The sequence below is a fragment of the Elephantulus edwardii genome, unplaced genomic scaffold (assembly GCF_000299155.1).
Source record: "Elephantulus edwardii isolate Elephantulus edwardi_28Jun2011 unplaced genomic scaffold, EleEdw1.0 scaffold00074, whole genome shotgun sequence".
In the NCBI taxonomy this organism is placed as follows: Eukaryota; Metazoa; Chordata; class Mammalia; order Macroscelidea; family Macroscelididae; genus Elephantulus; species Elephantulus edwardii.
The window spans coordinates 3,615,526-3,636,070 of NW_006399824.1; the positions used below are offsets into that span (position 1 = coordinate 3,615,526).

Below are 20,545 nucleotides of genomic sequence, written 5' to 3' on the forward strand. Positions count from 1 at the left end.
CATCACCTTTAGGTCAGAAGTCCAAAAAATAACACACTGTGCACTGTGGCTCCTAATGGACATAACCACCCACCCACTGCTGTGGAGCCCTTCTGACTCAGCAACCCCTCATCAGGTTTACAAGGCTGTAGATCTTAGTGGGGAAGACATTTGCCCATCTGGGGAGCAGCTATTGGGTTAGAACTGTTGACCTCCTGGTTCACAGTGCACTATGCACCCCAGAGCTCCTTGATAGAATTACAGATGTTGTTTAACATGATTTCTCTACCTCCTTTTGACCAAAATACTTCCCTGTACCTCTAAGGAGCCCTTTCCGAGGCTCTCTGCTTTTCTAAGAAATATTGCACTTAATGATTAACCAGGATAATGAATTTGCAAGTTTCATATTTTTTAATAATAAAAATCCATAGAGTTGAAAATATTCTCAGACATACCCCGGTTGGCATATGCCACCTTTCGTATTTATGTGAATTCACACATAAGCTAGCCAGCACCTGAATGCTGATGGCCCCCTTTGGCACCAGAACAAAATAATTTATTAAGCTTCAATACTTAATAAGTGTGCACAAATATCATGCAAACATTACAACCGCACTCACAAACAAAAAGTGTATTAGAGACGTGGACTTAAAAAAAAATCTTGTAAACAAAAGGGAGGAGGTTGACATTTTCTGTACAAAATATGCAGAGTTTGCATTTTAATAATCTGTAAGATGCATCATACGTCAGGCACTTTCAAAAAGTGAAAACTGTATAAAAATAAATATTCTATGTACAAACACACACACAGGCCAGTCCAAGGTTAGAGGCATCACTGCAAAAAAACAGAAAGGAAACAACATAGAGTTAGTCTGAGCGGGCCTGTGGAGGTTAGTTTACTTTGTTGGAAAGTGGAGCTTGTGCTGGGGTGGATGGGAGCTCTGACTAGAGTTCTGGGGAACTCTCAAAGAAATGATTCTCATCTCTTCCTGAGGGTGGAAAAATGAAGGGTTCACGTTCCACTAGAGGGCGCTTTCTCTCTATGCTGCCTAGAAGAGGCAGGATGCTTAATTGCGCACCTTCCAGACAAAAGTGATGGTGAGCCAATTGGTATGAGTTTCTTTACCGGCTGCAAGACACTGTGGTTTTTTATAATGACTGTCCTCAATGGTTAAGCTCAACCCTTCCTATCTCCCAATCATCGTCAGCAACCTTGAAGAAGATATTCTTCTTAGTGAGCAAGGAGTTGGGGGTCTTATTTGACACACTTTCACAGCTCCTGTAGAACTTTCATGAAGCCTAGGATGGAATTCAACAAGAGGATCAAGGGCAGGCTCAGGGGAGACACCTCTCTTGAGGTTAAGTTTTTCTTTCCTCTGATTAGGGGCACAATAGGGACCCCAATAGCTGGATACTTAACTTAGGGCCTGGTTCCTTTGAGGTTTCCTACTTTCATCTAATCCCAAGAACCAATGAGATTCAAAGCATCTTAGCAGGGACTTGCTCATTCATGTCATTGTTAGTAGGACTGAATAAGCCTAAAACTTGAAACTTGTTGGGGTCTCTAGTCCTTTATAAGAATGAACCAACACCCCAAGGCCACTGGAGAGGAAGGTTGGTGAAATCTCTGAGCCAGAAGTGATGAAGAGAGAATTGGTGATGGCTTCTGTGGGGAGTTAAAGGAGCTGGTAACTTTTATGAGACCAAGTTGGGTTCATCAAGCTGATGAACCTTGTGCTTTAGGGGGCCCTGGATGAATAAGGTGACTGTGTGTAAGGTGACAGCCAGGTGGCTCCACACTGATTTAACGATGGTCACTGCAAAGACAGTGTGACTAAATGAAAACCCAATGCTGGTGGGAATTCTGGGAATCCAAGAGAGATTGTACTTCAGGTTACATGTGAGAAAGCCTGAAGTTCAAGGCCAAGGATAGCTGAGCTGGACATTCTCTATAAGGAGGCACTCAAGTCATATGAGTTCATAGTTTAGGCAACTTAGATACCCTACAGCTGAATAAATGTCATTGTGTGGCTTATATGACCTTGTATATAAACTAGGAGAGTAGCTCATCAGTACTTTAATTTTACTGAGATTATTTAGAATTTAATTTAAAAACACAGTTTTGAACTCCTTGGAGGAAGGATACCATATAAATTGACCACTCAAAGCTTAAAGATGTTACCTTCGTGGCCACATGTAAATTCCACACAATGGTATTTGCTAATACCGTAGAAGGCAGGTCATGGAATATTTCATGGGCACCTGTAACTGAGATAGTGCCTTTCTAGATTCATATTGTATCTGTTGACAAAAGGGCCCAGAATGGACATCCTGCTTGCCTTATTTCACTGTTAGGATGCTGCAATTCTAGGTACATCTCTGCCCCAGGGTAGCGAAAGCCCCTGGGAAGCCTTACCTTGTTCCAGCAGCCTTGGACTGGTAGACCATCTTCACCCTGTAGGGAGGAAGGAAGGCAAGAGGCTGAAATGCTCAGTAGTTGCCCGCCAAGCAGGAATACTGAGCTAAAAAGGGCCAAACACGTGATAGCTGATGGGTGAGTTCTAGCATTCTTGCCTCTTTCTTTTCTCTGCCTCAAGTCAGAGCTTGGGAAGGGACAGGAAACACATCTGCTCTCTTCCCATTGGCTAATCTCCTGTAACCACAGTGTGAGGCTGAGGCGGAACTCTCTTTGGCTGTGGGTTGAGCAAGCAGAGGTTTAATACCCTGTAGCCACTGGATGGATCTTGGGAGATCCAAGGGTGTAAGTCAGCACTTGGGGGCCTCAATTGTTCTCTTTTGTGAAGCCTGAGGAGTGGGAAGCTGTATTAAGCTGACCTCTATGTCATCTCCCACGTTTACCATTTTCTTTTTGCTTCTGAAGAGGAATATAGTTGGGGGATGCAAAGGGATGAACCCTGTGCTTGGTTTAACCTTAATGCCTTCAGCAAGAACACAGGGCTTCTGGTATAGCCTTAAATGTTGCCGCTACTTTGGGGCAAAATTTAGAAGCAAAGTGAGATAAACTGTGCCCTGTTTGGCCCCTTAGTATAATAGCACTGGGTACATAATACTATATATATACTATAAGTATTATGTCCCCAGTGATGGCTTCTCTACCACACCTAGGTGGGGGTATGGGGATCTAGACATCTTCCTGAAACAAGGGGTAGGGTGAGGACAGTGTTGAACTAGAGCGAAGATCTGGTACTTAGTCCAGAGTCTAGAATTCCAGGTGCCAGGCAAAGGAAGAGATTCGGGATGGACACAGGTGCCCTAGGGACCTAGGTTTCAGGTCAGTCCCGAGAGAGGGAGAATGGAGGCCAGCTAAATGCCCTTCAGGCACCTGAACCTTTCATTGCTTGACAGGTAACAGCTTGTCACAGAGGGTGGAAAAAATCTAGTTATTTTAAATAAAAAATCAACACCTCCTTTCCCCCTCCATTTACACAGTAACCCAACACAGAGGACCGGGAAAACATGAGAAACGAGAAAGGGAAAATATGTATAACTCTAGGGCAAAATTAATAGACTAATCACACATGACAGGAATGTTACTGGAGGAAGCACCACTATGTATTAAGGGTCAAACAAGTGTGACCTTCACGTTCCCCTGTGGGTTGGGGAGGGCACCGCAGGAGAAAGGGTGCATTCCATCATTTCAGCATGACCTGCAGCCCGAAGTACACAAACTTCACGCGGACTCTGGAAGGGACAGGAGCAGCATTCCCATTGGCACGAGGACAGTGAAGGGGACAATGGAGGGCAGGGCAGGCCGACGCGAGTGGAAGGTCATGTGGGGAGGAGCAGGGGGCCAGGGCCCCAGAGAAGGTGCTCAGGTGGTGGGAAGGAGATGCTGCAGAAGAGAGTGGCAGAGGGAGGAGCTGGCTGAGGATTAGTGCAGGTCGGCCCCACTGTGGGGAAGATGTCTATTTCCACTGTTTGCTGGGGACAATGTGGCTGGTGGCTCTACAGTGGGACAGGAAGTGTGCTGTTTTGCTTGCGGCCATGCTTGTTCTGTGCTCTCTAGTTGCACACGCTGGTCCTAAAGTTCCGAGTCTTCTCCAAGGAGAATTGTGAGGGGTTGTGAGGCCCAAGTTCTAATGTGACTGTTGCAGGTAGGATGGTAGTTCCAAGAACATCACACGTACTGGGACACTTAGGGAAAGCAAGACCCTCCTGAGCGCACTGCTTCTGCCTTGAATGAAGCTTCCTCTCCGGCTTCCCTGTCAATTAGTATTGCAAACAAGTGGGGGGTGGAGGCCTGGAATGACCTAGAGAATGACCGGGCCTGCTAGAAACAAAGTGGCCACTGCTTGGACCAGAGACAGGCTTGGACGAGGGTCTCCTTCCTTCTCCATAACTACATTCTCATCTTTCCATTTACTTCCAGATAATTCATTCAGTGATGAACCTCCTGCAGATGAATGAATGGGACCTAAGGGAGGGTCTTGTTCTATCTTCTGGGACTGAAGCTAAAAGTCTGATCTTGGACAGTGGCCCCCGTTCTGCTGACGTCTTCAGGGCAGTGACCCCAGACTTCAGCTGAGAGAGGAGGCTCCTGTTCTCCCTCATCACAGAACTTCTCCTCTCCTGTGGCTGTGCTATGAGAGTGCCTCTCTGTCAGGTCACAAGATGGGAAGGGGGCAGCATGAGGAGCTGACCCAGGCCACTCAGGGAACCCCCAGCAGGTCAGCAGTGGTCAGGTGCTCAGCCGTTGCTTACTGGATGAACTGCAGTACACGAAGGAGAAGCCACAGCTTCAAGGACTCCAAGGACTTGTCCACAGACTCCCTCCCCAGCATTATATTTCTGAGTGCAGACTGGCTTAGAAGAAATTCTGGAATGAGGATCAGAGGTGGCCAAAGCTGCTTTGGGCTGAGGAGGGTCACTGGCTCACATTAAGATGAGGTGATTTGTAAGCAGGTGGAGAAGGAAGTCAAGGAAACAGTGACCAACTGCATGCAGAGGGGGACCCTGGCTGGAGGAGCAGCCAAGGCGGGCGGCCCAGGGTGTCTACAGAGGGAACAGGTAGGGAAAGAGGGTAAAAGACAGTGGCTGGAAAGGCATGCAGGTACAAACCACACAGGTGAGGATGCCTGACTGGCCATGCAGGAAAGGGGAGGGTGATGCCATACCAATGGGCATGGGGCATCCAGTCCGTCCAGCCCTGGTAACCCCGGCTCCCCTTTCTCTCCTTTAAAACCTCGGTGTCCCTGTTCACAAAACCAACCGTGGTGGTTATTGAAGTGCAGACTGGCCAGCTCCGATTGTGTGGAGCAGAGGCCCAGACCTGTGATGGCCAGGATGCAGGACTCTCAGTTTCTATAAACAGTAGACCCCTGCCTCCCCAACTCCACTCTCGTGCTCTCACCAGCTCCCTGCAGTGCTCAGCATCTGAATGTGGTGCCACTTGCCCCTCTGAGTGAATGTGGCTTCACTCGGAGTAAACACAGACACGTCTCATCTTGAGTGGATCCTCATTTTCAGAGCCTTCAAATAGACTTAAAAGGCATTTGAGATGCCCAACACACAGAGCACATGCATTAATGATTGTTTTGTTGGGAATACCTTGGGTGGTGCAGTTAATTCATTCGGTTGCTGATTAAAAGGTTGGAGGTTCAGGCCTCCTTCGAGGTACCTTGGTAGAAAGGCCTGGTGATTTGCTTATGAAACAACCATTAAAAAATCCCAGGAAGCACAGCTGTCCTCTGACATACGTGGGTCGTGGTGAGTTGGGGCTGAATTGACTACAGCTGGCTCTTTTGGAGAGATGGGGAAAGGCAGGCTGTGGGAGTTTGTCTTCTGATTTTGATCTGAAGTTTAAGGATTTTAGGTCAGTGACTATTAGAGTGGGAGAATGTCTATAAAAATTCCTCTGACTGGCCCTGCTCTGCATGCCCTGAGCATCGGCGGGCTGTGAAGATGCTAGCCCTGGAGTCCTGCATCCTGACCAGTGAGGATTCAGACAGTGTGACTTGGTGGTCCCCAAGCTGAGGTGGCCACCAACCCAAGAAGGCAAATCCCTGAATCCCAAATCCCAGCTCCCAACGCCAGTCAGGAGCTTGGAGCTGAGGCCTCTGTTGGGAAAATCCTTTTCCTTCTGGTCTCTTCCCTTCCACACATCAATTGTTTCTGCATCTTCAAAGGAAAGGGATTTGGCTGGAATTATTTACAGCTGTGGTTTTAAGGAGACCCAGCAGCCGGTAGAATTTCACCGGCCAAATTCAGGGGCAGATCCCGGCAGCCTCCGTGTGGTTATTGGAATCTCAGTTTATTTGCCTTCTTTGTTTCCATCTCATAAACCTCAAGGGAAAAAACCCAGAACAATGCAAACAATAAAGAAAAACATACCAACGGGCAGGGGGCATCTAATCCGGGCGCTCCTTGGTCTCCCTTATCCCCTTTTGGCCCTCTAGAGCCTTTCTTCCCCCTCTCCCCCTGCAAATAATGGTTTAGTCCAAGAAAAAAAAATAACATCAAAACTTTAGGATCATCCACGTGTTAAAGTTAAGAGATAGAAGAAGAAAAAAAAAATTTAAAGAGTGGAGAAAGAGATTCATTAGGCTATTTCCCCTGATAGGATCTGGGGTCACAGCACCCCAAAAGGCACGGGGACTTTGGCTGAGGGTGGTGGGGTGTCAGCGGGAAGCAGTAGAGCTCAGAGCTAGAGTTGGAGGGAAATGAGGAAGGGTGCAGTGGTCAGATTGGGTCTGTGATGGGGAGGGCTTCCTTCTCTCTGAAGGTCTGGTTTTGAAAGGCTGCCAACTTTTGTCCTGACTTCCATCTCTTTGATACTGTGCTAACAAGCAAAGTGATTTTTGAGTCCCGAGTGTCTAATGAGTGTAAGCACAGCTATGTTAGGGTATGTATGTATATATGCCTCATGTACGTATATCTGTGTGTATGTGTGAATGTGTATGTGCTTGTGCTGTGTATGTGCATGGCTGGGTGCATACATCCGTGCACACGTGTATATGTACACGTGCATATGTACCTGCATGTGCATTCATGTCGATGTGCCCTAGGTACATGCATGTACAGGGATCATGGGAGGCCCCCTGGCTCTTAGGCAACATCTAGGTGTGTTCCTTAACCATCCTGGTCAGAAGCCATAGATGGCCATTCGCATGTGGACATGCCAGTTCCCAGAATTTGTTTGTTTCTGAGAAGCTGCAGTGTAGATCATCTTTCCACATCAAAACCAAATTAGTCCATGCCAGGGCCACTCCCCAAAGAGAGGGCTGTGAAGAGTTATTTTTTAAAGTGAAACTTCACTTCTGTATGCATTTGATTTTGAGTGTTTTTATTCTGGGTTTCCTTAAAAGGGGGCTCGAGGCTACCTTGGGGAGTCATTCTAGACCTCTCCTCTGGGTCTAATGCACAGGAACTTCTTTTAGTATTACTTCAGGGTGGTGAAACCATAAAGACCAGTAGGAGGTATGTTGATCAGGTGAAAGGCTTGGCATCAGCGCCGGCTCTGTCAGTTTATATGAAGCACGGCTTTGGGAAATGATGTAACTTTTCTGAGCCTCAGTCTCTTCAACTGTAAAATAGGGATCACACTTGCCTCAAACATTTTATTCTGAGGTATTTGGGAACATTAAATGTTTATATGCTCAGTAAAGAAATGATAGCGGCTCATAATGATAATAGTAAAAGTCATTATTAATGGTCACCAGAGTCAGAGCCAACGCTGCCACAGAGGCAAGTTCTGAGGCGTCAAGCTTCCTGGAGTGGGAGGCTGCCGGGCAAAAGCTCATTCAAAAGAGGCAGAAGAAAAGAAGGCTTCTGAGTAAACTTTGATCTTTAAAAGTACCCAAATTTCTTGATTTCAGAGGTTTCCCGCCATTTCCAGTGTATTGTCCTAAATTAATTTCTCAAACTCAGTCCTTATTTAGGACATGTGCTGACAAGGACATGTATCTGGAGATTAGGGAGAACTCTTTCATTCCATTGGTTCTGATGAGATTCCATTCTCATTGCCCACCAATGAGCACAGTATGGCGATTAAGTACCGCAAGCAGTGGACAATCAGAGCTTTTAGCATCAGAAGTCCTTTGGATGGGGAAGCCCGTGGCCAAGCTTCCTGGCACTGTGTGACCTTAGTCTGTTTGGGTCAGACCAGTGTAAAAATGAGAATTGGTTAAGTTTGCTAATGAAGGGGGTGGGTGGAGCTTCTTGAATACGTGGTCTGAGGGTAACAGAGGGTCAGGGACTGTTCAGACTTGTATGATGAGTACCTCAAACTCTGGGTGTCGTTTCTAAGGGTACAGAAGAAGCCCTTTAAAGACGTGAGAGGTGTAGCTTTATCCACATCCTCCCCTCCCCAGAGTGACATTCTAGCTGGTTCAGAGGAAAAGTGCTAACAAAGCCAAGGAGCAGAATTTCTTAAAAGTAAATAAGCATATACAAATAGATTTTAGAGGAAATAAAGTGAAGCTGAGGAAGGGAAAGAAAATGATGAGGGTCATGAGATTATGCAGAGTGAACATATTTAGAGGGACAATATTGGAGAAGATAATGGAAGGAGTAGGCCTAGGCCCAAAGAGTTATGAGGGAGAGACAGGAGGCAAAGTGGACTAATTGGGGAGGCAACACACCCATGCGCGCGCGTGCGCGTGCGTACACACACACACACACACACACACACACACACACACACACAAACACACACTCAGAACATCTCAGAAGCCAGTGAGCTTGCATAAGATATTTTCAGTTGACTTGTGGCAGCTGTGCAATGACATCACCCATCATAGTTGTTGCCAGGTGCCATTGAGTTGACTATAACTCATAGCGACCCTTTGAACAACATCTCTGAACCTTGCCTTATCCTGTGCCATCCTTATGAATTCTGTGTGCTCAACTGCACTGTTACAGTTAAGCCAATCCATGCTTCAGTGTGGTCCACCCAATTTTCCTGATGATCCAATTGCTAGATTCCTACCATCCTTTATCTTTTAACTGGAGTTTCATTCTAAAAGTGGCATGGGGGCCAAATTCATGGAGAGCGGCTTAGGGCCAGGCACAATGCCCTTAGTGACAGGGCAAAACATTCCACCAGCACAGCTATCATCTTCTTAGAAAATCCCATTCTGTTCTCCGATAAGAATACATAAGGATCCATGATGAGGTCCTACTACCTTCCAGGACAGAGCAGAGGCCTGAAGACCAGCCTCTGGTGGGACATGGAGAAGTTTTATTTTTTTATTTTTGTAAATATATATAACACAGCATTTACCAGTTTGAAATCTTTTTCACATTCACAGTCCATGATATAAATGACCTTAATCAAACTGTGCAACCATCACCACTAATTGTTACCTAATTTTCCCATCATCATAAACAGAAACTCACTAAAGGAGTGTTGTTTCAAAAGCAGGTGGTTTTAGAAACCGTTTGAGTTTAATACTTAGGATTGAGTGATTTCTGTAGGAGATCGTCCAGCCTCCATGGATTCACAAAGTCTGGATTCCATGAGAACTTGAAGTTCTATTCCACATTTCTCCTGCTTTTTCATCAGACTATTTCTATGGAATCTTTGACCAAAGCCTCAGAGATTGGCAGCAGATCACCATCCACTTCTTCTCTCACAGCAAAAAAGGAAGTCATCCATGGATGCAACTGGACATGTGTTCTAGCTATTATTTTAATTCCTGACCCTATATAAGAAGCACAGTCTAAAAGCTGTGTCTTGTTTAATATGAACAGCAAAATGCTTGTTTATGGTGCACTTACTGGGAGCCTTTCTACAGGCATGGAACTGCCCTACAGAAGCAGCCCTTGAAACATGGGAAGGAGTTTGAAAGAGCTTTGAACACTTCTACCTTCCCCATTTACAAGTCATAACAAAGCTTTTAACAAAAATGTTTGAGCTATTTCTGGTATTTCACCTTGATCAAAGTTCAGAGCTTCTAGCATCAGAAGAATTTTCATGGAAAAGTCTTTGAGTTGGCTTGGGCAAGATCTTTCTTTGTTTTGGAAGCCTTAATACCCTCCAACTTCCAATTAGGTCTGGTGGAATGAAAGGGTCTAAATGACGAGATGGGATTTAGTGGAGACATATAGAGTCAAATCCCAAGAATCAGATCTCTCCAACGAAGGCTGCTTCTTCAGACATATCAACTAACTCTTGTGCACTCAAAAGAAGGTTAATTTAATTTTTTGTTTTCTGGATTTGATTTCTACTACATGATGTTGTTGCTAAGTGTCATTGTGTAACCTGCAAGTCATAGCTACCCTATGCCTAATAGCTCTGAACACTGCCCTCTCCTGAGCTAGTCTCACTGCCTCTGACACACACCTACCTTCATTGTCCCAGTTACTGTATTCATCCATCTCATCCAGGATCTTCCTCTTGTGCTGTCTCTCCACCCTTCCAAGCATGATGTCCTTGTCTAAGGACTCGCCTCTCCTGGCAACATGCCCAAAATATGTGAGGTGGAGCTTCAAAATCCTTGCCTCCAAGGAGCAACTTGGTTTTACCTTGTCCAGGACAGACTTGTATATTCTCTTGATGGTTCATGGTATGTTCAAGACTCTTCTCAAGCACCCTAACTCAAAGCCATTGATTTTCCTTCTGTCATCTTTAGTCATTGTTCAGCTCTCTGATGTATAACATGTACATCTTAATCTCTAGACTAGCACTATTTTCTTAATGCAATTTGTCTTTTGATTTCCTGACTGCTGTTGCCAAGAGTATTGACTTTGGAACCAAGCAAACTGATATCTTTTCCCCATCTATAATGGTGGTAGGTGTCAACTCATCCAGTGGTGAAAAACATTATTTTCTTGATGGTAAGCTTCAATCTGTAATGAAAACTGCTATTCTTGACCTTCTGCAGCCAATGCCTCAGGTCCCCTTCTGTTTCTGCAAGCAAGGTTGTCTCATCTGCATAATGCAAGCTGTTGATGAGTCTTCCTCCAATCCTAATGTCACATTCCTCCTCATAAAGCCCAGCCTCCCGAGTGATCTGTTCACATATAGATTGAAAAGCTATGGGGATAGGATGCATCCCTGATGCATTCTCTTCCTGATTTTGAAACATGCAGTGTTTCTTTGCTTTGTTCTGGCTACAGCCTCCTGGTCCAAGTATAGGTTTCACATTGAGCACAATCAAGTGTTCTGGAATTTCCATTCTTCTTAAGGTTAGCCACAATTTGTTGTGATCCACATAGTCAAATGCCTTTGCATAGTCAATGAAACACAGACATATCATGGGATGGAGGAAATAGATAAAACTTTAGGAAATAAGAAGTAGAGAATAGTTTAATCACTGATTCCAGAAGTCTCACTGGCACATCCAGCAAACATCCCTTCAGAGCCATCAGCTTCCATTTCTTGCCCTCCGTAGAGTTACAAAGACTCTTGGCCTTCACTGTCTCTGCCCCAGAACCACACAACGACCCTCACTGGTCTGACTTTACAACTTTCAAATGATTTTTGCTTCAAGTCAGCTGAAAAAGTCTTAAGAAGTAGGTTTTTAAAATATTAAGCTAAAAAGAAAGCAAGAACTTATTAGAAATGAACCAGAAAGGAAGTTAATAAACCAATGAAGAGGTGGAATGAGCAATTGTTTGAGGCCTAAATTCTTTAATGGCAGAGTTTTCAGCTCTGCTTAAAAAGCTTAGCTACATTTCTGGGAGCAGATATTTTGCTTTTACAGTGGTTTCAAACCTTGATCTTCCCATGAAACACTTTGGTTAGGGGAGTGCTCTCTTTGCAGACTCTTAGTTTATAGAATATATGAGGCACATAGATGTGCTTTTGACCAGCCAGCTACCTGTGAGGAAATTAGTACTGTCAGAGTGCTCAATAAATGTGTCTCTAATGGAAAGAAATGGCACGAATCGGTGCTAGATAGAACATACAGGCCTGGCGCTTCATTTCATGAAAATGGTTCAAAGATCAACCCAAAGACCCGAGGCCTGGTATGTTTTATTGTCATTCTCAGAATTATTTCTCCATCTATCTGTTTCACTCTTCCTTTCTAACTCTTGTTGTTGTGTACCATGGAGTCGGAACCAATCCATAGCTGACCCGCCAGCGGGTTTTCAGAGGAGATTGCCCATCATTCTCCCGTCGAACAGCTGGTGGATTTGAACTGAGTGCCTTCAGGATTGTAGTGCAGATTCTTACCACGAGAGCTCCCTTTCTAACTCTTTTTTTATTTTTATTTTTTAATTTTTATTGTGTTATTTTTATATGTATCGTCAAATCAGATCTGACTGGTACAGGAGGAGATTGCCCCTCGTTTTCCAGCAGAGCATCTGGTGGATTTGAACCGTCTTGCCACTAGGCCACCAGAGCTCCCTCCCTTTCTAATGCTTATGTCTTTGGAATTCATGGCCCTCTGGAATACCTTCTTGGGCTTTTAGGATTTGATCCATCAGAGAACTTATCTAATGAAGGGGCAGATGAGAAAGATCCTCCAGAAAGGAAATTTGAATCCATACGTCTTCTCCTGGTCAGATATATTAACCACTGGTGGACGCTAATGCCAGAGCCATGTTTCCTATGCCTCCAGGTGACTGTGTATCCAGGACATTCAGTTAATGGTCCTGGTAAAGATGGCGGAGCCAAAGGGGAAGCAAGGGGCCTAGCAAGCCACCAAGACATTTAATAGACCTGTCAGGTCTTTCCAAGAGAAATAAAGGTTGTAGTAGCTTTTTGTAAAGGGTTGGCTGCTTACAGTGACTGTGTGCTCATTCTCAGAACCGGAATTTATTTTCTTTCTCCCAAGTGGTCTGCATGCCTGACGAAACCAAGCTTTAGGAGGCTAGGACCAGATAATGATGGATTTGAAAATACTACTCTGAGGCCCATTATCAGGGCTACACAGTAAGAGTTGGACGTGGGACTCTTGTTACCAGAGGACAGTGATAATCTGGTGGCCACCAAGGCACCCAGTCTGCCATTGTTTAATTTTAGATTATCCATCCTAGGCACCTGCCTGCCGTATATGAAGCCTCTTACTAGAAAGCTTTTCATTTAGGATAATTTATCAGGGAAAACAATTGTATCTGCCAAGTTGGGCTGGGAAGCCTCAATTGATCATTCCACCACATTGTAAAGACGTTAGTAACTGGAGCCGAGGTGTGAGGGCTCTGACTTACCCGGTGGCCTTTGTCGCCGGGAGGTCCATGTAAACCCTGCAGTGAATCAGAGAAGACACAGAATGGTCACTCTCCTGCCTCCCAAGGTGCACAAAACAACTTACTGAGCCACTGGAGATGACTTAAGCACACCGCATTTTACCCAAAGGAGACAGTTGTTCAAGTCACCTGACGATGAGCTATGGCAAAGCCAGGAGTGCAATTCTGGTTCTTGACCATAGCCAATGTGGTCCAGAGCCTGTGGCCACGTTCTTGTACCATCACTTATGCTGATGAGTGCCAGGCTCAGAGGACATGTAGGGGACAGATAACGCCTGGCAGAAGCAGGTCCATAACACCACCTTGCCAGGTTCTTATTGGGAGAATGATTTGCTAGCTTTTCAGATCCTCTGTTCAAGGTGCAGAGAACCAGCCATTCTTCAGCTCGGGGAATGAGTGGACACAAGGACTAGTTGCCTGTTACCGGTTTATGCAGTCCAAAGAAAGCTGCCCGGGCAACCTCCATAGAATGGGCAAAGTCTTCCAGGAGATGGGAAGAAGCATCAGTTCTGGTTCTGTTGTCAGTAATGAACTTTCATAACAGAGCAATGGAGAGGTGCTCTCAAATGAAGCATCTTGTAGGATAGGGATTTGGGCCTGACTCGGTTGCTGTCCTGACCAGACCTTGCATGAGGGCAGGGACAGTGCTGTATTTATGTGTGAGCGCCCCCTGCAGGTAGGAGAGCTTACAGTGGAAGGGGCCTGTGATACGGTGGTCAAGCACATGATCCACCCTGCTGAGGATTTACTGTAAGACAGGCCATGTGTCCTGGAGTTTTACATCAAACAATGCCCAGCAGGAAAGCCTGAGTGCCTTGACCACTTGGTAGTGGGCAGCTCCATGTCACAGAGATGAGAATTGTCCCTTGGCCCCTGATTTGTGACTCTTAAGCTCTGGACTTTTGGATTTGGACGCAGCTTCTGGAGGGGGAAGGTGAGAGGAGAAACCTCTCATCCAGGAGACTTACAGGAAGCCCAGCTGCTCCCGTTGGTCCTGTCATCCCAGGGTCTCCTTTGCTGCCCTGCAACAGGAGAAGGAAACCATGAACTCTCATGACCATGACTATGACCATGACCTTCCATTAGTTTGTTTTTATTTTCACAAAACAATGGGAACTTCTCCAGCTCCTCAAATCTTGGCAGATGGTGCACCAGAAACCCCTCCTCACATGCTCTGTGGCTGCCCAGAGCCCAAGTCCTCGGCCCAGTAGAAAAGCTGAGTGATGGCCTGGGAGTACAGACCAGGCTGTGGTATAAGCAGGGAGGTGACCAGTCAGTGGGGAAAGTGGATGAGGGAGGCAGATGTAAGAGCAGGAAAGAGAGCATTCATGCTTCTGTTGACACTCTTGCCAAGTGTCACATCTCCAGAGAAGACAATTCTGGTTTCCCTGGTGGGGGGGTGTGACCTCAGAGAACTCTGTGTCCCCTTCTGACACTTTCCACACTGTTCACCCCCTACCACACAGATGCTGCCATGTCTCCTTCAGCCTGAGACAGGTGGACAGGTGGGTAGACAGTGGACAAGGAGACTTGCTCTGGAGAGAACTCAATAGATGCCCCCAGTGGCCCTTCTACCTCCTAAGCTCTGGTCATGGAGACACCAGGGAGAGAAGATAACTGAGAAATGACCTCCAGCTCTCCTGCACCCCAACCCTTGCACACATCACTCCATGGGGGGGCTGGAGCTTGGAGTCATGTGACCAGTAGTCACTTAGGTCACCTGATCAGTAATGGAGAGACCTGAACACTCCAGCTTCTTGGTGTCCCTCTGATTTTTCCAAAACATGACCCAGCTCTCATTTGCTTGCTGCTTCACTAAATCCATATCACAGAGTGTACAGTCTATGTTCACAAGAGATATGGCTCTATAGTTTTCTTTTCTGATACTATCTTTGCCTGGTTTTGGTATTAGAATTAGTAAATTCTTATCACAGAGTTTAGTGGTGTTCCAGTGACAACACCACCAGAGATCTTATCAGATCTCATCAGACTCTGAGTCCCAGCATTCCTTTTCTTGATCTTTCTACAGGTCTTTGTCTGCAGGCCTGCAGGTCCGTCCCTCAGGCTGCAGTGAGAGTCGCCAGGTGGAGAGGTGATGAAGGACTCACTCTATTTAAGGGAAGGATAGATCCTAGAAGCCAGGACTGCAGGAGGCAGGCTGCAGAGGGAGGGCTCTGACCCCTGCAGGCCTGGCTCTGGTCTGGGCAACTCACCCTCTCACCCTTTGGTCCTGCGGGACCTGGAACTCCGATTGGTCCTGGAGTACCCTGGGGAGTTGAAAGACAGCAAAGATGAGGGATGGGGCTGAGAGAGCCCTGGGGCCCGCCCGAGGCTGCAGATGAGGAAGGCCCAGAGGCTTGGTTTTCAGGGTTGGCTCGGCCAGGGCAGCCAGTCGACTGGGCCGCGTTCCTGTTTGGGTTTGGGGGGGCCTTGGAGAAGAGAGTACTTCCCCACTGCCTCAGGGCCAGATTCTTGGAATAAAATTGTTTTGCATCACCACCAAGCTTGCCAAAGCTGAAAACGGCAGGAGAACGGTTGCTTAGTTTGCTCCCAGAAGCACTTGAGGGGGCACTAACCTCCTCCCAGGGTGAGGTGTCACCCCTTTGCTGGCACAGCTCCACATGCAGCAGGAGGGGCTTCATGCCACAGAGACCGATGCAGGTGCACACAGAGAGGCAGGGTCAGCCAGCCACCGCCCACCCCGCCCGTCTCCCACAAAGACCCCAACCCTGGCCTTCAGCCTCTCATGGGCCTTCTCTCCCCCACATATGGCTCTCCAGAGCCAGCTGGGTGGGAGGGAGCATTAGTATGCCTTGGGTGTCTCCGACACTAGCCTGGCAGGAAGGTGGGTTATAAACACTCCTGACTCAGGTCTGCCGGGGAGTTGGAGGGAGCGGGAGTGAACAGAGCTGTGTTGCTTAGAGACGGAGCAGGACTGCCAGGGCGTAATTAAACCTCATCTCCTGGTTCCTAGTTTACAGCCTGACTAGCAAAATGTCTTTCCGAGGCTCTCTAGGGTTCTGTTCAGTGTTAGTATTTTCAACTCAGAGGAGGATGTGAGGAGGTGGGGTTGGACCTGTGGGCGGTTCCTGGCACCCGGAGGGTAGAGGGTGGCGGAATAAGTGAGGAAAATGCTGATTTACTTCACATGAGGGGGAGAAAAGGAAAAAGAGCAAAAGAATGTTGCCGGTGCTCCCTTTGCAACTGACAAGGAAGAATGAAAGCCTACAGACATTAAGGAGCAGAACTTATCAGAAAGGCAGGGAGGCCAGATGGGGATGGCGGTTAAGATAAGGACTCTGGAGTTAGCTGCCCGATGTGAATGCTTCACACCCTGCCTCCAAGGCTGTCACAGTCTGTGAAACCAGAATTACTTAGCCTGAGTGTCATTTTTCTCTTCTGTAATATGAGAAAGATAATGTTGGTATCCACTTCCTAGGTTGCGGGCAGGCTGAAAAAAGAATGCACGCCAAATATTGAGCACTGTGTAGATTATTCTCCCTTCTCTGATCAGTCACCTGGGAAAGATACCCTAGGTGAGAGAGGCTGTTCCCAGAGGGGCTGTAATGGAACAGCAAAGCTGATAGTAATACCTAGAAAACAGGTGTATGTTCCTCACGTGTGGGAGTCTCTGGGGCCATCTTCATAGATGCCCACGGCAGAGAGAGATTGGGGAGACCTCATCTTGGCCAAATCACATCCCCTTTTAAAGTGCTGGTTTCCTTTTCTTTATGAAGACACAGAATAGGCATTCAGTCCACTCTTGCTAGTCTCTCTTGCCTCTGGAAGCGATAGCTTCTGTTGACGTCAGTTCTGAGATCTACTTCCAGGTCCTCAGGGAAGGCCTGTTATGATTGGTTGTGCTTTCACAGCTCACTAGGCTGTGTGCATGATTTTGGTCTTGAGAATGAAGCTCTCTGAGTCCATCTATTCCCTGAGTATCACTCCAGAGGCCCTTTTAGAACTTCAACTTGCATGACCTCAAAAAAGATCCTGCAAGAAGAGAGAGGAGTAGGGCTCACATTCAGCACTGGCTAGCAGGGCAGGGACAACCAGCCTCCTGGGCACTGGATAGCCAGTGATTCCAGCACCATGACTTGTGATGGGCCTTATCAGGGATTATGTGACAACCAAGGGCACAGGGGTCCTACAGACCTCATGGGTGTTCAGGGAGAGAGATTACAAGGTGGGGAGGAAGGGAAGTTTCCTCAGATGCTTTAGTTGTTTGCCACAAGAAGAAGAGGTGGCTAGCATTTCCTAAAGGGTAGGGTGATGCTTATTTCTAGAATCAGGATTATGGGGTGGGGGGAAGAAAGAGAGGATCTAAATCTATCATTTGTTCTATGACTGAATTGTTAGAGTGCTAGAGAGATTAAGAGATGTGGTTAGAACATGCTCAAAAACCAACTATTTAGAACTGGCCATTATGCTCCTAAATGTTATACCTGCCCTCAAACTTCAATGTTGTCCCCTCCCAACATATACTTAACTGGCTACAGAGGATAAAAGCCTTCATGGGGAGACAGGAGATGAACACAGTTTACAGTGTGAAGACAACACAGCATGATGGGTACAAACAGACACTGATGTGTTTGGTGGGGATGGGCGGGACTCCCAGGCTGGGCTAGGCATCTCTTCCAGCAACAGTGCTGCTGACATGGCTTCTCACCCCGCCCCCTGGACACATACTATGGACAGGGAATTTAGACTAAGTCCAGCTGCCTTTTTAACAAGCATTTCTGAAGTGAGCGCAGCTTTCTGGTGTCGGTGCTGGGATGAGGCTGGACTCACTGGGAAAACAAGGCCACAGTGGGACAAACAAGAGGGAGCACAGGCCAGGGGTGGGGACAGGGCGGATGAGGGGTGATGGAGAAGTGACACTCACCGGTGGCCCAGGCCTGCCGTCCAAACCTGAAGCTCCCTGGACGAAGGGAACAGTGTGACCAAATAAGGGGAAAGGAGGAATGGGAGGGAGGGAGAAAAAGGGAACAGGGAGGGGAGAGGTGAGTGAAGCAGTGACTCTGGACAGACATAAATGCTGGTAATCAAACAAAACGTGGGGAGTGAGCTTGGGAGGACAGGTAATGGTATTTACATGGACACTGACGAGAACATGGAGACACTGAGGGCAGTGGCCTGGGACCAAGCAGGCTAGGATGGAGACCACATGTTGACTGTTCTGATCTCCGCATGCTTCTCCTCTCTCTCAGAACCCTTCTCCCAATGGGGTCCTTGTTCTGGGGACTAGGATGCAGACAATGAATCATGATGCGCTATCTGGAGCCACATCTAGTATATTCTTCTCAGGGACATGTTTGTGTGGAGGGTAGGATCTGAGCAAGGATGGTCTCCCTGACCTCTCTCCACACCAGACCCTCTGGAGGATCCCTAAGAGACGTGCACGTAGTTGCAGCCCCTGGTTTGGAAACCAGTGCAGAAGCTGACCTGCTTCTGCTTCAACTGGGTGGGAGGGGCTGACTGAGAGCAGTCACGCTTGGCCATTCTCTGGTGCTTTACAGTTTGCAACCTCCACCTCCACTCACTGCATTCATAGACTCTCGCATAAGGGCTGTTTTGTAGAAAAAGGCTATTAGGGCATCTGACTGGGACAGAGGTCTAAGGGCATGTATTCTTGGGAGCAAACTGGTCGGCAAGCAGGGAGCTTAAAGATGTGCTCACTCTCCAGTGTTACAGGCCTCTTTGCAGAGTGACCTACAGGCCAGACAAGGAAGTGCTTGGTCCAGAGCTGGGTGAAGCCAGCCTCAGAAGGCCAGGGGGAAAACAGCACAGTGATTCTAACGTGATGAGCCAGGGAGAAGGAAGCAGACCACTGTAGCCCAGTAAGGGCTTGGTTCTTGAAAATTGCCTCTGTTTGGGCCTCAGTGTTGATCTTAGATTTTGTTAAGGTGGGAAGGAGTCTTAAGCAGAGGGGAGTTGTTCCATCCTGGAGAAATAATACTGGGTCAAAGATTCTAGAGAAACTAACTTCTTTGTTTTAGGTCTCTGGGAGTGTAATATTTTATGCTTGAGTTTCTAAGAGAAAGGTTGTTGATTTGAATCCACAGCTGCTCTGAAGGAGCAAATTGGGCATCTACTCCCATGAAGGTTTATAGTCTTGGAAAGCCGGTGGAGGATTTGACTCCTGTGGTAGTGGGTTTACTTTTTGGAGTTAATTCTCAGACTGACTTTGACTTACCAATCCAGAGATCTGTGATTATTAACCCTGACTGCACATTTGAATCTTCTAGTATGATGCAAAAGAACCACAAATGTCTGGGCCCCATACACTATGTTAATCTAAGCCTTTCAGACTGGGGTCTTGGTCACGGTATTTAAAAAATGTTCCCAGCAATAGTCAAGAACCATTTCTGTAGATCCGCTTGGGGGAACTCCTGAAGATATTTTTTGAAAAACAGGTTGCTACCAAGAAAATATTCAGATGATACTTTATCTAAATACCCATAGACTCTGTCTAGGTAGGAAACCCTTGGTGGTGCAAACATTTAAGCACTTGACTTCTAAAAGAAATATTGGCAGCCTGAACCCCCCCATCAGCACCTCAGAAAAAGGCCTGGTGATCCACTTTTGAAAGGTCACAGCCTCTGAAGCCTGTGAAGCAGAGTTCTACACTGACAGACATGGGGTCTCCAGGAGTTGAAATTGACTCAATGGCAATTAATTGGCTTTGATATGTAGAGGAAGACCCCGGAAGGGATGGACTGGCACAGTGACTGCCAATAGGGGTAGGTGTGTCACAGTCAGTGAGACTGGCTCAGGACAGGGCAGGCTTTAGAGCTGCTGTACATAGGTTGTACACAGCTTTGAGTCACAGGCAACTCGATGGCACGTAACAACAACAATAATACTAATATTGAGTTTTCTTGAGACTTTTAGAGCAGAGGCCATAAACTGGAAGATCTCAAGCCATAAATTAATCACTGAAATACACTGTACAAGCTCAATTCATCACAGTGGAGTCATAACTGACTCATAGCTGACACTCCAGCAGGTTTTCTGAGGCTGTAAATTACACTGGAGGAGATCACCCATTTTTCTCCCAAGGAGTAGCTGGTGGGTTCAAACCACCTGCTTTTGAGCTGGCAGTGTAACTCCTTACCCGCTAGGCCACCATAGCTCTGTTAGAAAGTGAAGAGATTTTGGAAATCTCCAAATTTTCAGCTTCCTTTGAAAACATGGAGTTGTTGCTGTTATGTGCCGTCGAGTCATTTGCGAGTCATAGCGACCCTATGCACAACAGCCCTAAACCCTGCTCTATCCTGCACCAACTGCACTGCCTCTCACACACCCATCCCGATTACCCCAGTCACCGAGTCAATCCATCTCATAGAGGGTCTTCCCCTCCTGCGCTGTCCCTCCTCCCCCCCAAGCATGATGTCCCTCTCCAAGGACC

At 46.9% G+C, this 20,545-nt stretch overlaps 1 protein-coding gene across 6 annotated transcripts in view; it reads right to left on the minus strand.

The window, feature by feature from the left end:
• Positions 1 to 367: 367 nt before the first annotated feature.
• COL13A1 (collagen, type XIII, alpha 1) overlaps positions 368 to 20,545 on the minus strand; it is a 197,571-nt gene continuing 177,393 nt past the window's right edge. For 3 of the 6 annotated variants that reach the window (XM_006888990.1, XM_006888987.1, XM_006888986.1), the window contains 7 exons: positions 18,020 to 18,055; positions 15,348 to 15,401; positions 14,103 to 14,156; positions 13,096 to 13,131; positions 6,331 to 6,417; positions 2,396 to 2,434; positions 368 to 814 (listed from right to left, as the gene is read on the minus strand). In XM_006888990.1, coding sequence (XP_006889052.1) covers positions 812 to 814; positions 2,396 to 2,434; positions 6,331 to 6,417; positions 13,096 to 13,131; positions 14,103 to 14,156; positions 15,348 to 15,401; positions 18,020 to 18,055 — 309 coding nt within the window. In that variant the 3' untranslated portion in view covers positions 368 to 811. The remainder of the gene's footprint in view (positions 815 to 2,395; positions 2,435 to 6,330; positions 6,418 to 13,095; positions 13,132 to 14,102; positions 14,157 to 15,347; positions 15,402 to 18,019; positions 18,056 to 20,545) is intronic. The other 3 variants (XM_006888988.1, XM_006888989.1, XM_006888991.1) reach the window with 2 other exon arrangements.